The following is a 24,588-nucleotide window of genomic DNA, read 5'->3' as shown; positions in this document are numbered from 1 at the left end:
CACTATACACAGTTACTTCTCAGTACCCTGTGGAGGAATGCTGATGGGAATCCCGGTGTAGCTAGTGTGTGCTGCATCAGTCCTGTATACTCCAATATTCTAAATAAGCCTAACATTTTATTCCTTCTTAAGTGCTTCGAAGGACTTGCTCAACTGTGACACTCAATGTCAGATGAAAAACCATTAGAAACAAAAGTCGTTGTTAATCCAAATGAATATTTATTTCAATTTTCTAAAAGTGCAAAAGGTCTGGTGGTAAACTTCTGCACACCGGCTGACGTAGTTAAAAAACATAACAGTCAACACGCTTTGGGAGTGTGGGGTGACATTCACAAATAAAATGAATATAAAAAAGATGCAGTATTTGACAGGCAGCAAGCCAGGACAACCTCAGCAGCAGACTTGTGGTTCTATGAAAACCGAGCCAATAATAGATGACTTATACCTTCACCAAGGTGGTGAACTCTGTGGAAGCAAGGAAGAAACAACAACAGTTATTGCAAGACAGGTCATGATGAGAACTTGGGAAAAAATGATCCTCATAAAATCCTAATTTCCTTCATGTCATTTAAAGGTAGTTACACGTTACTAAAAATGGTTGGTTGTTACAGTTACTTGGCCAACTGGATAGGGTCAAGTACATAGTTGCTTGTTTGATATAAATGTGTAAAAGTGATTTGATTACCATCAACTCCAATCATGCCATCACCATCAGCATCTCCTGCTGCAAGGAAGACCTTGGTCTCTTTATCTGTCAGAGCTCTGGCACCAGCAGAGAAGGTCTGGAGGAACAGCCTGGAGAGAGAGGAGCACCTTAGAGACCGCTGCCCTATGTACATAGTCATCAATCACTGCTTACTTTAATCATGTTTACATACTGTTTTACCCACTTTATATGTATACCCTGTATTGTAGTCATGGATCATCCTATATAACTACTGCTGAACACACATTTTATATTCATATATTGTCCTTACTGTTTATACACTATCATATATATTTATATATATATATATGATGGTGTATATATATATATTCCAGTCTCTGACATTGCTCTTTCCCATATTTCTTAATTTCTTAATTTTTATTATTTTTTGTGTGTATTGTTTTGTATTGTTCGGTATATCACACTGTTGGAGCTAGAAACATAAGCATTTCACTGCAGCTGAGGTAACATCTGCAAAATATGTGCACGCACCCAATGAAATGTGATTTGATTTGAAGGGTGTGTTTAAGTATCCCTATGCGATCAAATTGAAATGAGACTTGGTGAGTGGAGATCAAGGAGTAGTGAAGATATGCACTGGCATTCATTTCAGTTTCATGGGTGGTGTTGCGTTGTAATGTACAGTAAGTTAGCTTTTGGCAAATTAATCAACAGAATGAGTTGCCTTATACTGTAGAGTAAGTTAGCTTTTGACAACTGAGTCAACTGGGCTGCCTTAATCGACATCCACGTCTTCGGCGCACGGGGAACAGTGGGTTAACTGCCTTCCGCAGGAATAAGTTGCCTTGTATAATACAGTAAGTTAGCTTTTGACAACGGAATCAACTGGATCAGTGTGAGACTTACTTGAGCTCATCCTCCTCAATGAAGCCACTCTTGTCTTGGTCAACAAAGTAGAATGCTTTCTTCAAATCCTCAGTAGACTTGCCAGCCAGGCCAACCTTGGCGAAGAACTCCTTGTGGTTGAAGGAGTCAGCAGCTGTGAGGGATAAACACAGTGGTAATTTCAACATCACTGTCTGGCCTGCTCATGGATGATTCAACATGGTCAATATGGGCCCTTTCACTTTAACTGACATTGATTGTCATAAATCAATTAAGTATAGCACACCTGCGCAATGCTGGAGGGCAGCAGCGATATCCTCGTCCTTAAGCATTCCCTTGAAAGCCATTTTTTTGATTCTGAGAAGTGGGGAGAGAGAAAGCAAGAGAAAAGAAAAAGAGAGAGAGAGACATTTTCAAAGTCATGAACATGAATATTCAACAGAAAATACTTGGGCCCACTAACCATTTGACTCTGATAACCACATCTTTTGTCAATAAAACTGTCTCAGGCATATATATATATATATTTATGTAGATTGACCTTTTCCCAAATGTTCTTTCATTAATGTACTAATTGTTTAATGAATGAATGGATTTAAATGGATAATAAATAGCATTAGTACTGTGTTATCTGTAGCCTACAGGTATACATTCCAAACGTAGCTCATCTGTGCTCAAAGGCAGAGTGCCTCAACGCAAGAAACTACAGTAGGCCAAAGCCCATACAGTGGTATGCTGTGACCCATGACCTTTAGGTCTGCTAGACCTGTTTATCAGATCATCTCTTTCATCTATTTCTACCAGCTCTGGAGTCTGTTTCTATTCTGTCTCTCAACCATTCACACAGAAAGATTCACATAGGACCTTCACTGTCATGAAGGTCCATGGCAATTTAGATGGAGAAGAAGCATTGGTAAAGAAAGAACCATTGAGTAAGACATGTCTGTCAGTGACAGTAAGTATCATTCAGTGGTCCTCGAACTGACATTCCTCGTGCGCCAAAACCACGGCATAAGTCCTCCATCTCCATCTCTCAGGTAAGCGCTTTAGGTCCATTTTTTTGTTGCTTTATTTAAACTCCAATTCCAAACGCACTCCAGATAGAAACGTTTCCCTCTTCATTTTTATTGAATGTATTCCGTGGAGGCAGTAAAGAAAAAATCTTTGCATGTTGCTGATGCTGAAAACCATTGGTGGTCTGTAGCCTAAATTAGAGCATCAGTCCGGTTGAGGGAACTCACCTTTGGAGGATTAGTGGATTAGTGGCGAGGAGGCTGCTGTATCTCAGTGTAGGGCTGGATGAAGCAATACTCCCCCAGCCCCCACATTATATACCCTCGCCCTTCAAGGTGTAACGCACACCGTATGCTTAGGGTTCCTTTTGGAAAAATGTGTCTAGTAGTCAAATTGTACTATTTTTATCCTTTCAACTAGGGATATGCATGCAGTCCTGGGGTGAAATGCAAGAGGGGCATTTTGGGCTTCGAGCTGATCTCCTCATTCGGCTGTATGTTGGAGATAAAATGCCTGCAATGCGTTCTTTTTTTTATATGACCCATTATCTGCAATCAGGGCAATGTGGCACTTGGTGACCTCAGTGTGTTTCTGAAAATGTATAGTGCAAGTGTGAGATGATAAACAGACATGAACAATTTAGTATCCATCAAATCAGATCATTTTGTTTTGTATGATTTATATAAAAATCAAACTGTTTAACTATCTGTACAATATAGTTTTAACCATAAAAAAAAATGTATAAGCTTAATGTCAATTTCTATATTCATATGATGTAGGTCTAGATTTTCTACTTCATTATTATTTGACATAGATTCATCATTCTTATGCTGGAAGATATTGTGCTTGTCATATTTGTAAACAATAAAATCACCTCCATACTAGCAGAGTCTCATTTTAAACATGTTAAAAGTTGTTGTTGTTGATAGAAACACATAGACATTATCTTCTTGACAGTTAAAAGGTTCCCAAGTTATCAGTTTATAGCAAGAAACCTAATCCCTCGTCTGCCTTCCATATATACTGTATATGAATAATCATGAGAAGAAAATGACTTGGTTTGGATGATGTACTGCAGTTGGATACACATGAGAGGAATATAGACTTGTGTTGACTTGACTCTTTACCCTGGGCCACATGCTCATATTCATGCAAGGAGCAGCCTGTCAAGGACATTACTAGGATACATCACATACTGTCATGTGAAACAGGTGCTACAATATTTATGGTCAAAGCCATATATACTGTATTTATAAACTTTACATCAGAGAAAGACAGCTGCAGGCGAGGCAAGTGTTAAGCCAAAGACTGTTTATTTGTATTGGTTTACAATATCATATTTTCCTTAGTCAAAACTAGCATACAGCATATTGCACTACTTGTACTGACAGACAGAGGCTGGACCAATCCAAGAAGGCACTGAGAAGATTCACACAGACCATGTACCGCTTGTCTTCAAACTACAAGATTGTCAAAAATAAACATCTTCTTTAATCTTCCTCTCTTTATGAAGACATGACAAGGTTGGAGAACTCTGAAAGAGAGACACAAACTGTTCTCAATGTGTTCATTCTTAATATTCAATATGCAGAATATACAGATTTAATTACTGTCTAACTACATTTCCAAACTCGGTTTCTCATCCAGTGATCCTTAAACTGCCATTAGAATCATAAATGCCAACAGCCAACCCTGGTGTTTTTCATCATGATTCTTGTTCTGGAGAGTGGTCAATAGCTGGCAGTTATAAAAACAGATTTTTAACCAAACCCTAAACTTAACCATAACCTTAACAACACTGATAACCCTAATACAATTTAGCCAATTTTGACTTTGCAGCTGGCCTATCTAAGGCAAAATGTCTCAGTTCTGCCTCCAGGACAAGACTCATGACAATAAACAACAACCTGCCTGATGGCCTAGTAACCCTACCGTCCCAGCCTATCTTTCCGTCCCCGTCCTTGTCCCCAGCTAGGAGAAAGGCTCTGGTCTCAGCCGCTGTCAGGGGACGAGCCCCCTTGGAGAAGTTCTGGAGGAAAAGCCTAACACACACACACGCACACACACACACACACACACACACACACACACACACACACACACACACACACACACACACACACACACACACACACACACACACACACACACACACACACACACACACACACACACACACACACACACACACACACACACACACACACACACGCACACACGCACACGCACACGCACACACACGCACACACACACTCACACACACACGCACACGCACACACACACACAAGCGAAACACAAAACACAAAAAGTAGCATTACATACGGTACACTGTACAATAGAAGTTTTGTGTGTTTGGTTGTATCCATCTAACTCTAAAGGATCTTAAGTCCTTGTATTAGGCTACTTTTTTTGAGAAATAAAATAAAAATATTTGTATCTGCCTAGTATCTGCTGCTATTTTGATCATGGGATTAAGTTCCCTAGAAGACGTGTGTGTTATATTGAGACTCAACTGTAGCTCGTCCTGTTCGATGTAGCCACTCTTGTCCTGGTCCAGGATCATGAAGATCTTCTCAATCTCAGGGGGAGACTTCTTGGACAAGCCCACCATCGCAAAAAACTTCTTGGGGCTGAAGGAGTCGTTTGCTAAAAGCAGAATGGACAGTGTATAACGACAAAGGACCAAAAAACCCGTTGATGATTGAAATGAATAGCTCATAACTTGCATTTCCAGTTTCTTTACGAAAAACACATTTGTGAAGCCACAATCATATAGAGCAAAAAAAAAACGCATTTATGAGTCCCTATGGGCAATCCAACACACCTACTGTAACATTCCCCATACCAGTAAGTTACAGTAGAGGTCAAAAGTGCAAACATACATTCATACCTCTGCAAGCATTGATCGCTGAAGTAATATCTGAGGCAGCAAGGAAGTCTGTGAGAGCCATACTGAAACTGTAGCGAGATCGCGATGAAACCTAGCAGCTTGTGGTTCTATCCTAACTGATGGTGAGGTAGAAAGCTACTGGTAAGAGCGATCTTATGATGCCATGGTGTCAGAAACCACCAGCGTTTCCCTGCCAAACACAGCTGTCTTTTGGGCCCACTTGACGTTCAACGGGCGTGGATGTCACGGCGTCACTATGACAAAGCTTTTGTTTTCGCACTTAATTAAGAGACAAACTGAAAGTGGCCCTTCTGGTGAACAGAAAGCCATTCTTACTAGCTTTCCCCCATATGGTGGAAAAAGTGCAGATAGAACCCTTTAAGCCTGAATATGAATAATAATAATAATAAATAATAATAATATATGCCATTTAGCAGACGCTTTTATCCAAAGCGACTTACAGTCATGTGTGCATACATTCTACGTATGGGTGGTCCCGGGAATCGAACCCACTACCCTGGCGTTACAAGCTCCATGCTCTACCAACTGAGCTACAGAAGGACCACATATGAGATGTGTTAGAAACAGCCAGTGACAGTGATACATGATCAGAAGTGTTGATCTGTCTTTGTATTCATGAGATTTAGTCATTTTCCTTTCGGACATGCTGGGAAAAGGCTTCAGGAACAGATAAGAGGACAAGAAAACAGAAGACATGCTATATTTGGTTGGCCAATTATCGCCTGGCTTGCCTGCTCTTCTCTCTCCCTCTCCTCCTGTCTTCCTCCACTCCCATTGCTCATCTCCCTCCTCTCTGCCCTCTCCCTTCTCTAAGTTTCTGGTTGCTTCCTCCCTGTGTTACAGAGCTGTCTCTCTGGCACAGGATCCCCCAGGCTTAGCTATAAACATCCTGTTATTCGGAGGCTCAGTCACGTTTGGGCTTCCCCTGAGATGGGGGTAGGCTCACTATCGTCACGGGTAGTGGTAAATCACTTACCAGGGACTTTGTTTTATGAGAATATTAGGTTTTGATTCTGCAAATCTCCAGTGTCAGTACTGCTGTACATGTTATGTCTTTGCAGTGGGGCAGACACAGCTGTTGGTGCCTGATAGAGGTTGAGGAAGTGTTAACGACTGATGAATGCTGAAGAGCCACCTCCCTGCCAGGCTGTTTTACTGAACACCTGCTGGAGTATTCACACATTCCCAGGTGGCCATGCTCTACTGTAGCCTATTATGTACATTAATTGGATAATGGCCGTTGGCTTGGAAACAGTACAGTGTAATGTTTCCTGCTGGTTCGACAGCGACTAGCTTTGGAGAGAAACATAACGATAAAGAGCTTGAACTGACCGTGACACATTTACCCTTACATGAAACTTTAGGGAATGATGATTGACAGTATCCCCACTGTCCCTAATAATACATCTACTTCATTGCTCACCTGTGGGGGTCATTGTTGATATCTACCCCGGGCCCTCTCTGCAGCGATCTGTGTCACTGTGGTCCTGCTACTGAGCACGTGCAAGCCTATGGCTGGAGTTGTAGAGCTCCTCTGAGCACCAATGACGTGAGCCGGTTTCCTCAGGATAGACGACAGCAGGCCTCTCAGCCAGGGGAGTTGAAAAACGACAAAAACATCCTCTCCCTCCATACCTGCCCTCGGCCGTGGCCTTGTCCCCTTCCATGCCCCGATGCTTGTTTGCAGGAAGGCCAGGTTTCCTGTGTGATGGAGGAGAGGGGGATGGGGGGGGGGGTGAGGGAGAGGGGAAGAGGGATGGGTGGTAGGGCTTCTACACGTAGAGACTGTACAGATTGACTTTATGTTTTAGCTGTGTGTGGATGTTGGCGTTCTATGTAGTTTCCTGTGCAGGTGAAGCTTGTTGATATCCATGAAGAGAATACACAGTAGTTGTGGAGGTGGGGGAGGAAAGACAATGGAACTAAGAAGCAGAGCAGACTTCTTCTACATGGAGAACCATAGTGGTAAGTAGGAGGAAAATGATATATTTTTGGGTTTGGGATTTTGTGTTTGTCATTGTAGTCCTGTTTTGCGTTGTGCTGGTTGAGAGAGCTTACTGTATCCACTTTGCCAGATATGATGTCATGTTGAGACCTGACAAGACTTTTGGGTTTGTAAAATGTCTTGTTGATCTATCAAAAGGGGATTATAAATTGGGTAGTTCGAGCCCTGAATGCTGGTTTGCTGACAGCCGTGGTATATCAGACCGTATACCACGGGTACAACAAAACGTTTCTTTTAACTATTCTAAGTATGTTGGTAACAAGTTCATAATAGCAATAAGGCTCTTCGGGGGGGTTGTGATATATTGTCGATATACCACGTCTAAGAGCTGTGTCCAGGCACTCTGCGTTGCATCATGCCGAAGAACATCCCTTAGCTGTGGTATATTGTCTATATACCACACCCCCTCGGGCATTATTGATGAATTATATTATGTGGAAAAAATGTCTATACAATTATTTAGTGTAAAAACTTGTCTATGTATCCTCCTGGGGGATCTACACTCCATCATTAGAGCTGAGTCTAACGGCTAACTATGGAAACACTAAAACACATCAGTGGAAAGTAAAGCACACGTACAGGTGTACTATCTTCATTTGACCAGTTTCTCAAAGCAGAAAAAGAATCCAGCAGCAACAGGAAATGTTAGTTATTATTTGAAAATGTTTTCTAGGGGTTGATACATTTTTTATTAGGGTAAATCAAATCAAGTGGAAATTACGAACTTCAGAAGCCTTTTAAAACCTTGAATACACAGTATTTTGCACTTCCTGCTCAGCGGGAAAATTTGCTGTGACAACAGATGAATCAAACAGAGTGATAGTAAAACACATTAGCCTCCTGCGGGATCTCTCCCAGATCCCTGGACCATGATTACCACATCGTTTATTTTTCATATTTGAGCCCTTTTTCTCCCCACGACCCTGCCAAGCACAACCCCACGACCTTGCCAAGCTGCGCTGCTTCTTGACACACTGCTCGCTTAACCCGGAAGCCAGCCGCACCAATGTGTCGGAGGAAACACCGCCCAACTGGCGACCGTGTCAGCGTGCATGAGACCAGCTCGCCACAGGAGTCGCTATAGCGCGATGGGACAAGGACATCCGGCCAGCCAAACCCTCCCCTTACCCAGACGATGCTGGGCTAATTGTACACCGCCTCATGGTCTCCCGGTCACAGCCGGCTGCGACATAGCCTGGGATCGAACCTGGATCTGTAGGGCCTTAGAACACCCCACCACATTGTTGCCTGGCTGGGATTGATTGGTGCTATTTTGGTGTGGTGAGAGCTGAGTCATTTTGGCATAGCTGACAGACATGGGGACGGTCTCTCAGCTGCCAAGCCAACCAGCCGGTGGCAGTGTTCTCTTTCTCACTCCCAGAGTAAGAGGAGAGAGAGAGAGCCTGCTGACCTGCTGGGTTTGGACTGTTTGCTTGCTTTCTTTATCTGTCTTTTTATCCGTTGGTCCCACTGCATCGAGCAAGCTGAAAGACAACAAATCCTGTTTTGACTTGGGTTTGTGCACATTTCAGGGTGAGGTCTGCTCAGGTCTGATTCTGTATGCTGTTTATGGACGACGTTTCTACCACTGATAAGGTCTTTGGGGAGTCACAGGGAGTATATCTGGGGCTCTGCTGCTGAGCTATTCAGCTTACTGTACTCCTCTCACACTCAGACACAGAGATCTGCAGCCTGGGCTCGCTCGCTCAGCCCACTAACTGGCTGCTATGAGGATGGGCTTTAGATCTACCTGCCATTGTCATCGGGTAATTACTGTGGACTGCATGTAGAGGTTTTTAATGTTTTAAACATTTGCACCCTCGAGAGGATACTGATACAGAGAGAAAGGGAGAGAGAGAGAGAGAGAGAGAGAAAGAAAGAGAGAGAGACTGCTTGAACATCCATCCTGGGGAAAGCGATTGCTCCTCTTCTTCCCTGGGCTCAGTTACATCTCTGTCTATTTCCATCGGACCAGCTGTGGTGGGGGACATACCGATACCGTTCTCAGATTCATCCCGACCCCCCCAATCCCATCACCCCATTTCCCCTCGCAAGGCCTCTCCCTCCTCAAGCGGTTTTATTTCACTCTCCTGACGCTTTGACATCAATCACTCAAGATTTAAGTGTGTGTGTGTGTGCGTGCGTGCATGTGTACATGCCTGCCTGTGTGTGCGTGCGTGCACGTGTGTGCGTGAGTGAGTGCGTGTTGATGGGAGCCCTGTAGTAACCCTGTGCCACTTCCCGCAGCTATAAATCCTCAGCAATCAAAGGAAAACAAGACAGAGTGTTCTATCTGATCGCTGCTCACGTTCTGATCACTGCTCACGTTACTCCTTACTCCAACCTAACTTACTGCCAGGCTGGCTGAGTACTCTGTCCCCTCCACAACAACAACCTAAGAACCTTCCCTCACACTCATTCTGCAGTCTACACGTGAGCCAAGGGTAGGCTACTCACTGGGTTTGGGAGGATAAACACAACATAACATAGTTTTGTCCAGGGATGAAAATGACCAGACATTTATAGGAGTAATATTATGTGGAGGAAGTTATCAGGTGGGTTGAGTAAATAAGCAAATAGAATGAACGTGCACACTGTCACGTGTTCCCAATGAATGTTATTAAATGGACAACGTTTCAACCAACGCTCAGTCCCAGTTAAAGACCCCCTTTGGCTGCGATCCAGGCTTAGTTGAATCAGGTAATGGTTGCGTTGGCACAAAAGCATGTACCATGTGTGGCTCCCAAGTCCCGAGGACCGGGATTGAACAGCCCTGGGTTAGAGGGGACATTTGGCCAGTTGTATCTCAGGGGGCCGGAGAGAGACTTCCCCACACACATCACCCTCTGCTGGTGTGATTTCACCAGGCCATTAAATAGGCCTGTGTTAGCTAGTCTACTGTAACTCCCTGAGATGGTCATTAAGCCATTGAATGTCAGGTTTCCCTTCTACACCCACATCAGCAGGTGCAGTGCTCTTTTTCTCTTCATTTCTCTTTCTCTCACTTGCTCTCTCTCCCCCTCTCACTTTTTATCCTCTCTCTCCCTCTTTCTTTCTTTCCTGACTCTCTCGCTTCCCCTCCACCCTTCTGTTCTAAGGAGTGTTAGAAAATGGTTGGTCTTTCTCTTGTGTTACTTTCTGGATAGGAAAGGGGCCGTGGGGTGGAATGTAATGTACACTTCTCAAGCTTCAGGACCCCCTTAAGGAGTTCAGAGATTTGGCTTAGACAGGTTTGTTCAAATCAACAGGGATCTTTGCTTCCACCATCCTGCACTGTGCTGTAGCTTATTTCACGTACGGGTTTAAATTCAAACTTGCCATTTAATCCCTGTGCTTTAGCCATTGGCTACCATCGGTCAGCACAAAAATGTAAAGAATTCATGTCACTCTGGTATAAAGGATTTGGAGACAGGCACCGGAATACATCTGGGTTTTTAATACACCCAAAACGAACATGTACAGTAACACTGGGATGTACCCAAAACAAAAGAGTGAGGTCAAACCTCGAAGAAAGACACGGGACGAGACCCGTAATACACAAAACACGCAGCAGAGACAATGCATAGGTACTCACACGACCAACGGACATGGGAAATATAATGGACAGCCCAATGTGAAACAAAGGGCACATTTGTACAAATACAATCAGTGAGGAATTGGAACCAGGTGTGCGTAATGACACAGTTCAGTGAAGCCTAGAAGGCCGGTGACGTTGACCTCCGGAACTGGTAAACAGAATGAGCAGCAGTACCGGGGGATCCGTGACAATGCAGCTAGACAGCGATTCTATTTAAAGAGTGGGGATAGAAGCAGCAAACCATAAGGGAAAAAATTGTTCATATGAATTAAACTGCAATTATTTTAATCATAAGTAAGTTCACCTGCAACAAGTGTCAGGTAAGCTATTTATTAAATGTGAAAATCTATTTTGGCATATGTAGCCTATACCCTTCACCGTTCGTCTCTCTCTGTCCCTCTATCTTCTGTTTCCTGTCTGTTTAATTCGTAACCAGGGAAACCCTGACTCATTACATTTTGGACCGATATATAGTTGCACCATGCAACTGGAGTAGTACCCCCCCCCCCCGAGCTGTAATAGGGCCATTCTGATGCCAGTTGGCTTAGAGCATGAGTGACAGTCTCTCTCTGTCCGGTGGTGGGTGAGTGAAGGGTGGGGTTCCCCAGCACCCCTTGGAGGAGGTTGGGATGGGGCGAGGGTGTGAAGGATAGGAGGAGCACAGAGCAGAACTGAGGGTTTAAGTTAGAACATCGCTGGCCAGTCCTCAGAAACCAAGAAAACAATTTCATGTAATATAGCTCTCCAGTTAGGGAATGTGCTTACCAATTTGTCAATCATTAGATTCTCAGGCTACTGTATGTACGCTGTGTCCTCTCCCTCCAGACCAGCTGTCCCAGTGGGACTGTTTTAGTATCTGATAGTGGTTGTGGTTGAGTGTGGCTGGCTGAATGATCACTTTGCACCATCCAAGAGTTCGACAGCTGTCCATCTTGGATTATGATTGCGTGTGTGTGTGTGTATGTGTGTGTGTGCAGGTCAGAGGTGACTGTCTAGCTTTTCAACACTTTCCCAACAGTCCTTTGCCTCTCAGCGTCACCAGCAAATATCTCAGCGATTGTGTGTTCTGCGGCTCAGTGCTAGCTTCATGTTATTGCTGAAATATCAGTTTGCTCTAAGCTGGTCTCCTGCTTCTGTTACAGTACTGTATGAGTTGTGTTCGTATGTGTACCTTTATATGGGGCTGTCACAGGCTTCAATGGGTTTCTTGTTATCACATTAGGATAGTTTCGGTTGACTTTCTACAGTCACTATGCTCACTTTTATAGACTCAAACAATGTTTTGAGTATCACCTTGGTCATATATACTGTAACCATTTTAATGATTCTTTTTTTTATTTTTTTTTTACGTATTAGTGAAATTCCTAAAATGAGGTTGTACAGATTGATGATGTAATGACAGGCCTAGGTGTCTCAATGCTTGTCTTGACTAGCCCTCACCCCCCTACACTCCCATCCACCTCCCTACCCACCTCCCAGCCCCCTACACATTTCGCGACCCCCAACACCCTACGAACCCGAACCCTCCAATCCCCCTCTTTCTCCCCAGAGACCAAACTAACAGTTCACAGTCCAGCCTAGTTTTGTGTTAACAGTCAATTAACTACCTAATACATCCTTAATAAACCCCTTCACAAACATTCTGCAGAGTAGGACAAATCAAGTCTGACATTTTAAAGTGGAAATTACAAACATTAGAAGCCTTTTTAAACCTTGTCTACATTATTGCATTTTACTACTGTGTAGGAAATTAAGATCCCACACCTGTATGTACCAAAAGTCCAGAGAAAATGAACCTTACAGTATAAATATAGACAGTTATAGACAGTATAGATATAGACAGTATAGGTATAGACAGCTATATCTATAATTTGTGTTCCTGTTCAAGCTGGGTCATTTGATCTCCTAATCTCTTCTCCTCACCATGGTAACAACCCAGAACCCAGGCAGAGAGAGGCAGGTGGGAGAGCTGCCAGACTGACATGGCACTTTTATTTTTAAATCGCCATGACACAGCATCAGAGCCACATCGTCTACTTGACATGCATGACCCTATAAGGTCTACTTCCATCCACTACACACACTGGCTGAGTGAAACAAGCTCTTCTGGAGGGAGGGGTTATCTTATCTGTCTCCTAGTGGTTGGATACTGTCATGACATGGGTTTATCTGCCTTCTAGGGGTAGGATACTGTGATGACATGGGTTTATCTGCCTTCTAGGGGTAGGATACTGTCATGACATGGGTTTATCTGCCTTCTAGGGGTAGGATACTGTCATGACATGGGTTTATCTGCCTTCTAGGGGTAGGATACTGTCATAACATGGGTTTATCTGCCTTCTAGGGGTAGGATACTGTCATGACATGGGTTTATCTGCCTTCTAGGGGTAGGATACTGTCATGACATGGGTTTAGCCGCCTTCTAGTGGTAGGATTCTGTCACAACATGGGGTTATCTGCCTTCTACTGTTACTGTTACTGATACTGTCACGACATGGGTTTTGGAGTTCACTGACTTACATTTACATTTTAGTCATATTATCCAGAGTGACTCACAGCAGCAGTTGGGTTAAGTGCCTTTCTCAAGGGCACGTCAACAGATATTTGTCCTAGTCGGCTCCAGGATAACCTTTCGGTTACTGGCCCAACGCTCTTTACTGCCAGGCTACCTGCAGACCTGTGAGAACCTGACTTACTGTCAGTGGTTTGGGAAGGAGGTTCAAGTCTCAAGTTGTAATGTCACATGTACAAGTACAGTGAAATGCCTTTCTTGCAAGCTCTAAATCCAACAATGTAGTAATCAATATCAATGTAGCACTAAAAATAACAAAAGGTAGAACAAAAACACACAAGAAATAAAAATAAGAAAAACAGGAGACAGTAGGTAAGCATTCTATATGCAGGGTCAGTTCCAGTAGCATATTTACAATGTACAGGGATACTGGAGTGATAGAGGTAGATATGCATAGGGGTAAGGTGACGAGGCATCAGGATATATGATAAACAGAGTAGCAGCAGCGTATATGATGATTGTATGTCAGTTGGCTTAGGGGATTTTAGAAAATTTTAAAATAAGGGCTGTATTTTGTGTAGACTTACCCTGGTGTGACGTTTTTATAACCATATAAAGGTGACTTTTATCAATATATTCGTCTCTATTTACTCTCAAAATGCTAATTAGCATCAAAGACATTATGCAAAACTACAAATCCCTGCATGTAAGGTCCGACGCTGGAGATGAGAAGCAGGTACAGAGAGTTGAACATTTAATGTGGAACAGACAGGTAACAGGACAGGAACAGCGTCAGAACCTGGGTAACAAAGACATGCGAACATCAAGGCTGAAGCAGGGAACAGAGCGGAGAACCAGACAGATATAGGGGAGGTAATGACAGAGGTGATTGAGTACAGGTGAGTCCAATAATCGATGATGCGCGTGACGAGGGGGAGGCAGGTGTGCTTAATGATGGTGGCAGGAGTGCGTAATGCTGGGGAGGCTGATTCCTTCGAGCACCAGGGAGGGGGAGCGGGAGCAGGCGTGACAGCAAGCTCCTCCACGTCTTCTCTAGCTGACACCTTCGTCAACAGGTACTGTGTCAATTTAGAACTTGCACAAGGCAGTTCACAGAATTGTCCATTTCAAGAAATGTAACCAATTGATTCATTACTACATGTAGCTACCATTAGATTGTTAATCCAGTGATTCTTACCTTTGCCTCGATTCAGCAGTCTCGTCCAGATCAAAATTACATTTGTAGTTCTTTATGATATCCACATTAGCAGCTAATTAGCATTTCACTTTTGGGGGGTAAATACAGGCGAATATATTGATAAAAGTCACCTTGTCCGAGAGAGATTGACATGGTTATAAAAACGTCACACCAGGGTAAGTCTACACAAAACACAGACCATATTTTAAGTTTCTAAAATCCTCTATGGGAAAAATGAACGGTGGAAAAATGATTGGAACCAATTCGCTGTTTGAACGCTAGGTTTTATGGGTATTATGACGCATACTGTGGTACTCTATTATGTGTAGGTTAGTGAGACAAAATCTCCATTTAATCCATTTTAAATTCATGCTGTAACACAACAAAATGTGGAATAGTGTGTGAATACTTTCTGAAGGCACTGTACTCACTGTATACGTGTTCAATTCTACTTAGTGTTTACTCCTATTTAGGAATGTGTTAAGGGTATCTACATTTAGACTTTATGTTGAGGGGTGGAGGTACCATTACAGGTTACAGTACTGTATACTGCAGTATAGAGTTCCTTACCCCAGTAAACCGTGTTCTGCCCGTACAGGGAAATGAACATGGATGAATAAATTAGGCTAAGTTGGCTCCACTCAATACTTTAAGCACGCATGCAAGCGCACACAAAACACACACACACACACACACACACACACACACACACACACACACACACACACACACACACACACACACACACACACACACACACACACACACACACACACACACACACACACACACACACACACACACACACACACACACACACACACACACACACACACACACACACACTTGAGGCACATACACACTTGATGCGTGCATACTTGCCCAAAATGGTAATACATTATTGGCATCAGTCTTGCTTGTTCAGCCATGTCCAGGTCTCAACTGGGGAAGAGCAGGAGTACTGGTGTCAACAGAGGCTCATAAATACATGATCAGCTCTCTGAAATGTATCTTAGATTTATGTCATCATATTATAGGAACTCTTGTCAGCAAACGCTCTAAAGACCCAATAATCTGCTACTAAGATACTAAGATACTAAGATACTACTGGCATGACACAATAAGCTGACATGTTTACCACTTTGACTGTTGTTGTTTCAGTGTCTAGTTTCACCCTAACCCCCAAAACGACAGAATGAGAAGTGAGACGCTATCCTCCGGGCGTGTCCAAATAAAGGCTGTAGGCAGGGCTGCTAGGGCCCTGGCTGGTGGAGAGCTCATTTCACAGGTTTACCCAGAGTGCAATGTTGCATGGTCTGGACGGTTAGAGAGCAGAGCGTCATGTGTCGCCCGCCTTGCTTGGGCGTCACTGCCACTGCTCAGAATAAGCCCAGTGCGCTCCAATTACCCTCCTCTCACGGATTGTTTGGTGTCACTTGTCGTCTGTTGGCTGGATATGATGATTCTGTGCCTCTGGTGTAAAAGGATAGTTACGCAGCCCCCCCCCTACCCCGGCATGCGAATGTGCGTGTGATACAACTAAATTGGTGTGGCAAACTCACAGCCAACCCAATCAGAAAAGAAAAGCGACCCCCCTCCCTCCCCCTTTTCGGGTAGTGCTAGGCACGGGTAGATCTACGATCGGTACTCTCTGTCCCTGACTCCGCCCACTAGGGTCTGCACATGGACAAGTGTCCCAGGCCGTTGCATTGCATTGTGGGACTGGTGCATTGCATTTCTTTGGACTGTCATTAAGTGGCCATTAATGTTGAAGACCTGGGAAGAGGAGAGGTAGATATAGACTTGTTATTACCCTGGCTAGGGGTATTAATAGCAGGTGGGGCGGTGGAGAAGGGATATTCTATGCTTTGTCCCAGTTAGAAAAACAACAATAAATTAGGGAATGGAACAGCTATCCCTACAGTTGAAATCTGAACAAAGATGGATGTCGCTTTCAATGTGGCCCATCAGAGTCAAAGATACTGTAATGAATTAATGAAGCGGATGACGTTGTAGATCTATGTCAAGAGGTAGCAGAACTATCTGATGCTGAGTAAATACATTGAACACAGCACAAATAGTTTAGACTACATTTGAACATGTTTTTCAACCGTGGTTTATATCATATGCACAATGCTGCTAAGTTTGGTGGACCCAACAGAAGGACCAGGGTTTGCAGGATAGGTGACATGATGCCTGGGCTATACAGAAAGTGGGAGGGAGGAAGGGAGCAAGGGAGCAAGGGAGCAAGGGAGCAAGGGAGGGATGGAGGGATAAAAGGAAAGAGGGGGGTGCCCCTTAAACACACAGGGGCCAGGGTGAAATGCAAGCACCTTCCTCCATTTGAGTTAACCACCATCTGTCTCTCTCTCTCCATCTCCTTTCCTTTCCTCCACTCCTCACTTCACTCCATCCTTTCCTTCTTTTTTCAGACTCTGGACAGGGAGGACCTGAAAGACGAGTGTGCGTGTGTCTCCCTGGGAACAATATCCTGATGCTGCATGAGTGTATCAAGTGGAACTCCAGCATCAGTGATTTTGTTGCCAGGGGGAGGACAGTAGCAACCGAACCTTACAACTTGCCCTCCTTCAGAAACAGTGTGGGAAATATACTGTGAAAATTGATGAAGAATAATATTTTCAGTCAATTAATCCCTCATTCCTTCCTTCTTTCAGGAGATAGTAGTAATTGAATGGAATCTGTACATAGGCGTGTTGTTGGACATTTATTATGTCACATCAAATAAACGTGAAACTTGCAAGATGTGTCAATGAGATATTTAAACAGTTATCACTAGCTGACCTCCTACCAGTACCTTTGACTGAACATTAGACAATGTCACTAGCCGGCTACCACCCGGTATTGTACCCTACACCTTAGAGACCGCTGCCCTATGTACTTAGTCATTGAACACGGGTCATTTTAATCATGTTTACATACTGTTTTACCCACTTTATATGTATACCCTGTATTGTAGTCATGGATCATACTATATAAATACTGCTGAACACACATTTTATATTCACATACTGCCCATACTGTCTATACAAACCATACACATATATACACTACCGGTCAAAAGTTTTAGAACACCTACTCATTCAAGGGTTCTTCTTAATTTTGACTATTTAATACATTGCAGAATAATAGTGAAGACATCAGAACTATAAAATAACACATAAGAGAATGCCAAGAGTGTGCAAAGCTGTCATCAAGGCAAAGGGTGGCTACGTTGAAGAATCTCAAATATAAAATATATTGTGATTTGTTTAACACTTTTTTTGGTCACTACATGATTCTATATGTGTTATTTCATAGTTTTGATGTCTTCACTATTATTATACAATGTAGAAAATAGTAAAAATAAAGAAAAACCCTTGAATTAGTAGGTGTTCTAAAACTTTTGACCAGTAGTGTATGTATTTATATTCAGGTCTCTGGTCAGGAAGCTAATTTCCTGCAATTATATCCATTATGTCATGGGGTTTTGTTCTGTGTACTTAAATACTGTATTCTCAACATAGCTCATTCTAATATATCTACTGATATACATTTCATTCTTAGTATATATTGTGTAAATGCATCTGGTGTGAATATGTACAGATTACACTTGGAATGCTGTTAATTAGATTCGATCTGACATTTCTTGACTTCGTGTAGTATTTTGTTATTTATTATTTGGTATTTTTCATTTTACTGCAGTGTTAGTAGCTAGTAACATAAGCACTTCGCTCTGCTCAACTGTGTACGCGACCAATAACCTTTGATTTGTGTGTGACATGTCTTTGACATCGACTGTCTGCTATTATCAACAGAACCACTAGAGGGCAGTCCTGCCCGCATAGGCTTGTGATTATATGCCGTGGTGAAAGTCTTAAAAATAGTAAGGGTCCTGAGGTTGCGCAGCCTTCTTTCTTCCAAACCCTCTTGCAAACTTTCAGTTTCTGATTTTGAGCCAAAATTGTCCAAGCATTTTGTCTGTAAAGCTTCAGGGAGTAGTAGGTGTGTGTGAGTACTGTCCTCTTACTGTCTCTCACTGAGGAGGATCTGTTACATTATTCATGTTATTTTATGAACCTTTATTTAAGTAGGCAACATTAGTCAGGCTTTTAATCGATTTGCCTGTTTTGCTCTGCTCCTGGTCAAGCCCATGGGACTGACTACTGTACACGTGAGCCCTTTGTCCCCTCCACACTGTTCCCCTCTATCTGACTTTGGTCTTCTCTCTCTCTCTCTCTCTCTCTCTCTCTCTCTCTCTCTCTCTCTCTCTCTCTCTCTCTCTCTCTCTCTCTCTCTCTCTCTCTCTCTCTCTCTCTCTCTCTCTCTCTCTCTCTCTCTCTCTCTCTCTCTGTCTCTCTCTGTCTGTCTGTCTGTCTGTCTCTCTCTGTCTGTCTGTCTGTCTGTCTGTCTGTCTGTCTGTCTGTCTGTCTGTCTGTCTGTCTGTCTGTCTGTCTGTCTGTCTGTCTGTCTGTCTGTCTGTCTCTCTCTCTCTCTCTCTCTCTCTCTCTCTCTGTCTCTGTCTCTCTCTCTCTCTCTCTCTCTCTCTCTCGCTTTTCCTGTTTCTTATCTCTCTCGTCCTCATTTCTCTTTCACTGTCTCTCTTGCTTTTCCTCTTATTTCTCCTCATTTCCTATTTGATCTATTTTCTCCAGAGACTCGGTTCTGGATTACTGATCCGCTGATCTGACCATTTGCTGTAGAATGGGACCCTCAAACCACAAGGTACAGTAGTATTCTGAATGTTCTCTTGAAATTTGCATTGATAATGTAAGATAGGACCGTGTGTCAGGAAGTTGCATCAGGACTTTGTACTGTTCTGTCGTTGAGGGCATCATGATGTAGCAACATGTAAAATGACATTTGTTTATCTTCACTTGACAGACTTCACTTAAGAGGCTGAGTTAGCTGTCCTGTCTTTGGATGGACCCTCATCTTATTGGCTACCCATTATTGGCCACCCGAATGGGTGTGGTCGTAGTGGAGGAAACTGATGAGAGCGACCAATGGTATGTTCCTGTAACTTTCACTACAGTGTCAATGGTTTTTGACCATTGCTTTGCATTTGGCATTGTCTTGTTAAATCTTCAGCTCATAATCCTCTTTATTTTATAGTACTCTCTCTCTTTGTGTGTGTTTGTGCGCAGTGGTGTAAAGTACTTAATACTTTAAAGTACTACTTAAATCGTTTTTTGGGGGTATCTGTAGTTTACTTTACTATTAAAAAAAATACTACTTTCACTTTTAATTCACTACATTCCTAAAGAAAATAATGTACTTTTACTTCACTCCATTCCTAAAGAAAATAATGTACTTTTACTTCACTCCATTCCTAAAGAAAATAATGTACTTTTACTTCACTACATTCCTAAAGAAAATAATGTACTTTTACTTCATACATTTTCCTAGAACCCAAAAGTCCTCGTTACATTTTGAATTATGATTTCTGAGTGTTTGAGTGAGCCCCTGTCTATTTGTAAAGAAAAAAACATCTGGTTTGCTTAACATAAGCAATTTAAAATAATTTATACTTTTAGTTTTGATACTTAAGTATATTTCTCAAGTAATATTTTCCTGGCTGACTTTCACTTTTACTTGAATAACTTTCTATTAAGGTATCTATACTTTTACTCAAGTATGACAATTGGGTACTTTTTCCACCACTGTTCGTGTGTGTGCGTGCTTGTGTATTTGTGTCTGTGTGTGCATGTGTGTGTGTTTAAGCTGTTTCTTTTTGTATGTAGGACATTGGTAGCGGATACACGGTGAGGTGCTAATCCAGGTGATAAAGAAGACACAGATTAGAGCCCTGTGTGTGTCTGTGTGTGCACGCATGCGAGAGAGAGAGAGAGAGAGAGAGAGAGAGAGAGAGAGAGAGAGAGAGAGAGAGAGAGAGAGAGAGAGAGAGAGAGAGAGAGAGAGAGAGAGAGAGAGAGAGAGAGAGAGAGAGAGAGAGAGAGAGAGAGAGAGAGAGAGAGAGAGAGAGAGAGAGAGAGAGAGAGAGAGAGAGAGAGAGAGAGAGAGAGAGAGAGAGAGAGAGAGAGAGAGAGAGAGAGAGAGAGAGAGAGAGAGAGAGAGAGAGAGAGAGAGAGAGGCAAGAGCGTGTGTATGCATCTCCTGGGCTGTGTGTCTGCCTCTTGCATTCGTTCGTCATAGCGCTCAGTGACTCAGCATCTCTTTTTCCTTGCCTGAGTCACTCATTTAACGGTTGCCCGGTGACCGCAGAACGGAAAAAGGTTCCTATTGCGTGCTCGCCTGCGAAGACAGCCAACAATATTTATTCAGGCCCTGCAGTGAGTGGCCAGGAGAAAATAATAGACATACATTCTCCAATGATTGCCTGGGTGCCATGTCATTGTACGGAGAGGAGCCGCTTAGTAATGAGTTTTTGCACTTCCTGTTTTGGAAGGAGATATACTGTCGCTAGTGCTCTGGGGCACACAGTGTGAAAGGAGACGATGGATGTCTCAGTAGATGTTTATTTACTTGTATAAAATACCAAGTTGTATGTTGAAGAATAACATCAAATTAATTGCATTTTATGTGAAATAATCATATTTTTCTCCATGCAGGTATGAAGACTTCCAGTGTTGGCTCTCCTCAGGTGAGAGGGGCCCCCAGTCCAGCCCCATCACCCCCCACCGCAACCCTGTGACCCCTCAGCCCAGCCCTGTGTCATCAGAAGGGGACGAACCTGGACAAGGGAGGAAGGTGTCTTTCTTTGATGATGTCACTGTCTATGTGTTTGATCAGGTAACTGCATCTATCACACAGATAATTGGTATTTTACATCAGAGTCATGTTTTTATGCCTACAGTATCAACATCATTTCATTTTGAACACGCTCCATAGGAGAGTCCCACCAGGGAGCTACAAAGTCACTGGCCAGAGACCAACAGCAAAGAGACCAAGGGTCAATCTCCAATACCAATTTACAGACACACACCTGAGACCAATGATCAATCCCCAATCCCGCCCTGCAGCTATGTCAACCATCTACCTCACATGGCAACCTCAGGGGTCTGCTTAAAGGACAATGGTATGTCTTTATCTCTCTTTCCTGATGGTGATCTCTCTATCTGTCTGATGACATCTCTATCTGATGGTGGTTGTGTTTACGCTGCCCTACAGGTCATGGTTTAGAATGGGAGGATGACTTCTCCTTCTTGGACAGCTCCCTCAAAACCAAGATGGCCGATCACCATCTAATAATATCAGAATCCAGTATATTTTCCGCATCCCCCCACCAGACCTCCACATCCTCACACCAGAGGTGGAGTTGTCCATCCACCCATACCTGCTCACAGTTGAGACCTTCTAGTCTGGTCCTCACCCACGTCACTGATGCTGACCTGGAGCAGTAAGGCAAGTGAATGGCTGCACACTTGTTTTTCTGTCACCCAGAGAGCCTTGGGCTCATGGAAAAAATGATTTATCCTCTCTCCCTCTCTCTCCCTCCCCCCCTCATTTCTCTCCACTCCACTCCTCTCCCCAACCCTTATATGATTCATTATTTAATGGATTTCTAGCTGGAGAGTTTTTTCTCCTTCTCTCCAACAGTTCCAAACCACCTGTCGGTTGGTTACACTGCTATCACAAAGCTCTGTGACAGTACATTGTCTGACTCAATAAGCCTGGGCCGTGTAGTAGCTAACAGCACAGCTGGCCACAGTGAAAGCAATAGATATCAGATCTGTGGCTCTGGCTGGAGTTGAAAGCATGTTATCTTCTTCTCAGTCAACATAAAGGCCTATTGTTCAGCCCAGTCAACAGACGTCTAGTTTTACTACTGTCTTATCAATGCCACCGGTCATGCTCTCGTGCCACATTCAGCCTCAGGCCAAACGAAAGTGGAAAGGCTATTCCATAGGTTTACACAATGTAGTAAGTGGTGTAGTAAATAGATAATATTGATCTGTTTTTATTCTTTTATAATAAGAAAAAGCAAGGTTTGTTTAGACTCTAAACAGAGAGGTGTGATGAAAAGGGAAAGACAAAGGGAAGGAGAGAAGGAAAGGAAGTGGAAGAGAGAGAGGGGCGAAAGAAAAGGAGAGGGCCCTTTATTTGTCTAGCTATTTCAAGGGGTGTCCTTGAGTCCATCTGTGGACGGCTCTATGGCCAGTATAGGTGGAGGACAAGACAGGATGGCACTCAACTCTGATCCGCATGTTCATGCTTGGATGTCGGCATCCGTGTGCCTGTGTGTGCGTGTGTTACAGTATTTGGTCCAGCTTGTAAGACCTGAGTTTGCTTGACTGATATTTAAAGTATACCCAGTAGTTATTAGTTATCAGAGCCCATGGGTAAACTAAATACATATGGTTGTCCTGAGGAGAAACTGAACAAACGGAAAGAAATGTTCCACAGAACCTGTAGTGTGGTTTGGTTGATTAGAAGAAACCTGGCAGGACCAGTACTAGTACACACACCAGTACACACACACACACACACACACACACACACACACACACACACACACACACACACACACACACACACACACACACACACACACACACACACACACACACACACACACACACACACACACACACACACACACACACACACCAGTACACACACCACACACACACACACACACACACACACACACACACACACACACACCAGTACACGCACGCACGCACGCACACACACACACACACCAGTACACACACACACACCAGTACACACACACACACACTCAAGGACTTCACCGCTGCACATTTTGCTGCTGGGAGCTGCTCACCTGTGTCTGACATTCTCTTTAGATACCGGTAGAAATGTTTGTGGAACCATTACACTATATCATACAGAAGTCTGTCTTTCTTGTGTTTTAGCCCAGTATCCGTCACTGGGGATGAGGAGATGGAGGCCTAACAGCGTGTTTGCTGAAGGAAGACAATGTGATGGAAGACAAATCTCCAGATAAACAGAAGAACAGAAGAGCTCAACAGTGGGACCTTGCTGTTTCACCACTAGTAAACACTACACATACTCCCTTTACATTCTATGGGCCTGACTAAGGGTCCAACTGCAGGGTTGATAAACCATCCCTTTTCAGGCTACTGTACCACCAAGAGTCAGTTGTTTACCTTTCAGGGCTGTGCCTGTCTCCCAATAAGGATTAGCCTACAATAACAGAGGGCTCTGATGATCAGAACATAGCAATGGTGACCTGATAATCCTACATTGAATAAATGGGTTCCAACAAATGGGAATCTCTTGATTCACTCGTAAAGTATTTGACAGCCTGCATATTTCAAATGTAAGAACATTTTCATCAGGTTTTTCATCAGCTAACTACTGTACTGATAAGAGCTTGATGTTGAAAATAAAACATTTCTGCAGTCTTCATTTGATTTGTTTCCCCTTGCCTATCGTGAAACGTATCTCAGTGATAAGTAATACCATGCTGCAACAATAGGTCACGCACACACTAAATGCGACTTCAAATATATATATATATGTTTTTTGATGAGCTACTTGGAGGGATTCAGAAAATTAATGGGCGGGTGCAAGGAGTGGACTGATACATGTGGGAAGCCTCCAGTTGATTTTGACCAATGAAACGATAGTTTTAGCCCTGTTTATACTTGGTTCTAACATGCGTCATTTGTTGGTCATGTCTAGACAGGATACAGCTTTTGTCAAATTGACCTCAAAGTAGATTTTTGGGGCGTTTTAGCTAACCCATTTTCTAACCTTAACCTGATTCTTCTAACCTGCTACGTTCATTCTTCTAAACTGCTGCATAGGTTCTACTAAACCTGCTACAAAAAGAAAATTGTGACAAAAGCTGTATCCCTTCTAGACAAAACC

The 24,588-nt window shown here is 43.2% G+C and overlaps 3 protein-coding genes across 4 annotated transcripts; 1 reads left to right on the top strand and 2 right to left on the bottom strand.

Moving 5' to 3' along the window:
- Positions 1-196: 196 nt before the first annotated feature.
- On the bottom strand, positions 197-2,875 carry LOC124040192 (parvalbumin-2-like). The gene is made up of 5 exons (XM_046357128.1): positions 2,794-2,875; positions 1,839-1,909; positions 1,574-1,706; positions 686-795; positions 197-465 (listed from the first exon to the last, which is right to left on the bottom strand). Exons 2-5 carry the CDS (start codon positions 1,897-1,899, stop codon positions 440-442), a joined length of 330 nt encoding a protein of 109 aa, XP_046213084.1. The 5' UTR covers positions 1,900-1,909; positions 2,794-2,875; the 3' UTR covers positions 197-439.
- Positions 2,876-3,857: 982 nt separating this feature from the next.
- LOC124039321 (parvalbumin, thymic-like) lies at positions 3,858-5,619 on the bottom strand. Its single transcript, XM_046355271.1, has 4 exons — positions 5,457-5,619; positions 5,080-5,212; positions 4,499-4,608; positions 3,858-4,100 (listed from the first exon to the last, which is right to left on the bottom strand). The coding sequence occupies exons 1-4, from the start codon at positions 5,515-5,517 to the stop codon at positions 4,072-4,074; spliced, it is 333 nt and encodes a 110-aa protein (XP_046211227.1). The 5' UTR covers positions 5,518-5,619; the 3' UTR covers positions 3,858-4,071.
- A 1,655-nt stretch (positions 5,620-7,274) lies between these two features.
- Positions 7,275-24,121, top strand: LOC124040191 (serine/threonine-protein kinase LMTK2-like). Of its 2 annotated transcripts, none has more exons than XM_046357126.1 (7): positions 7,275-7,442; positions 19,422-19,491; positions 19,651-19,775; positions 21,339-21,519; positions 21,619-21,805; positions 21,898-22,131; positions 23,607-24,121. In XM_046357126.1, exons 3-6 carry the CDS (start codon positions 19,690-19,692, stop codon positions 22,128-22,130), a joined length of 687 nt encoding a protein of 228 aa, XP_046213082.1. In that variant the 5' UTR covers positions 7,275-7,442; positions 19,422-19,491; positions 19,651-19,689; the 3' UTR covers position 22,131; positions 23,607-24,121. The 2 variants fall into 2 exon arrangements, with proteins under 2 accessions (XP_046213082.1, XP_046213083.1); XM_046357127.1 differs by lacking the exon at positions 7,275-7,442 and adding an exon at positions 18,147-18,652.
- The last annotated feature ends 467 nt before the right edge of the window (positions 24,122-24,588 follow it).

Source organism: Oncorhynchus gorbuscha, linkage group LG07 (assembly GCF_021184085.1).
Source record: "Oncorhynchus gorbuscha isolate QuinsamMale2020 ecotype Even-year linkage group LG07, OgorEven_v1.0, whole genome shotgun sequence".
NCBI classification, from domain to species: Eukaryota; Metazoa; Chordata; class Actinopteri; order Salmoniformes; family Salmonidae; genus Oncorhynchus; species Oncorhynchus gorbuscha.
The sequence above is the reverse complement of the archived record's forward strand: the minus strand, read 5'-3'. Positions and strand labels throughout refer to the sequence as shown.

Excerpts from the sequence above, each read along its gene's own strand:
- LOC124040191 (XM_046357126.1), top strand. The coding sequence starts at position 19,690 with ATGGACCCTCATCTTATTGGCTACCCATTATTGGCCACCCGAATGGGT. Across the intron at positions 19,776-21,338 it reads ACTGATGAGAGCGACCAATG|GTATGAAGACTTCCAGTGTT; the intron begins GTATGTTCCTGT and ends TTCTCCATGCAG. Across the intron at positions 21,520-21,618 it reads CTGTCTATGTGTTTGATCAG|GAGAGTCCCACCAGGGAGCT; the intron begins GTAACTGCATCT and ends CACGCTCCATAG.
- LOC124040192 (XM_046357128.1), bottom strand. The coding sequence starts at position 1,899 with ATGGCTTTCAAGGGAATGCTTAAGGACGAGGATATCGCTGCTGCCCTC. Across the intron at positions 796-1,573 it reads ATTGAGGAGGATGAGCTCAA|GCTGTTCCTCCAGACCTTCT; the intron begins GTAAGTCTCACA and ends CTCTCTCTCCAG. Across the intron at positions 466-685 it reads TGGCATGATTGGAGTTGATG|AGTTCACCACCTTGGTGAAG; the intron begins GTAATCAAATCA and ends TTGCTTCCACAG.
- LOC124039321 (XM_046355271.1), bottom strand. The coding sequence starts at position 5,517 with ATGGCTCTCACAGACTTCCTTGCTGCCTCAGATATTACTTCAGCGATC. Across the intron at positions 4,609-5,079 it reads ATCGAACAGGACGAGCTACA|GCTTTTCCTCCAGAACTTCT; the intron begins GTTGAGTCTCAA and ends TGTGTGTGTTAG. Across the intron at positions 4,101-4,498 it reads CGGAAAGATAGGCTGGGACG|AGTTCTCCAACCTTGTCATG; the intron begins GTAGGGTTACTA and ends TCTCTCTTTCAG.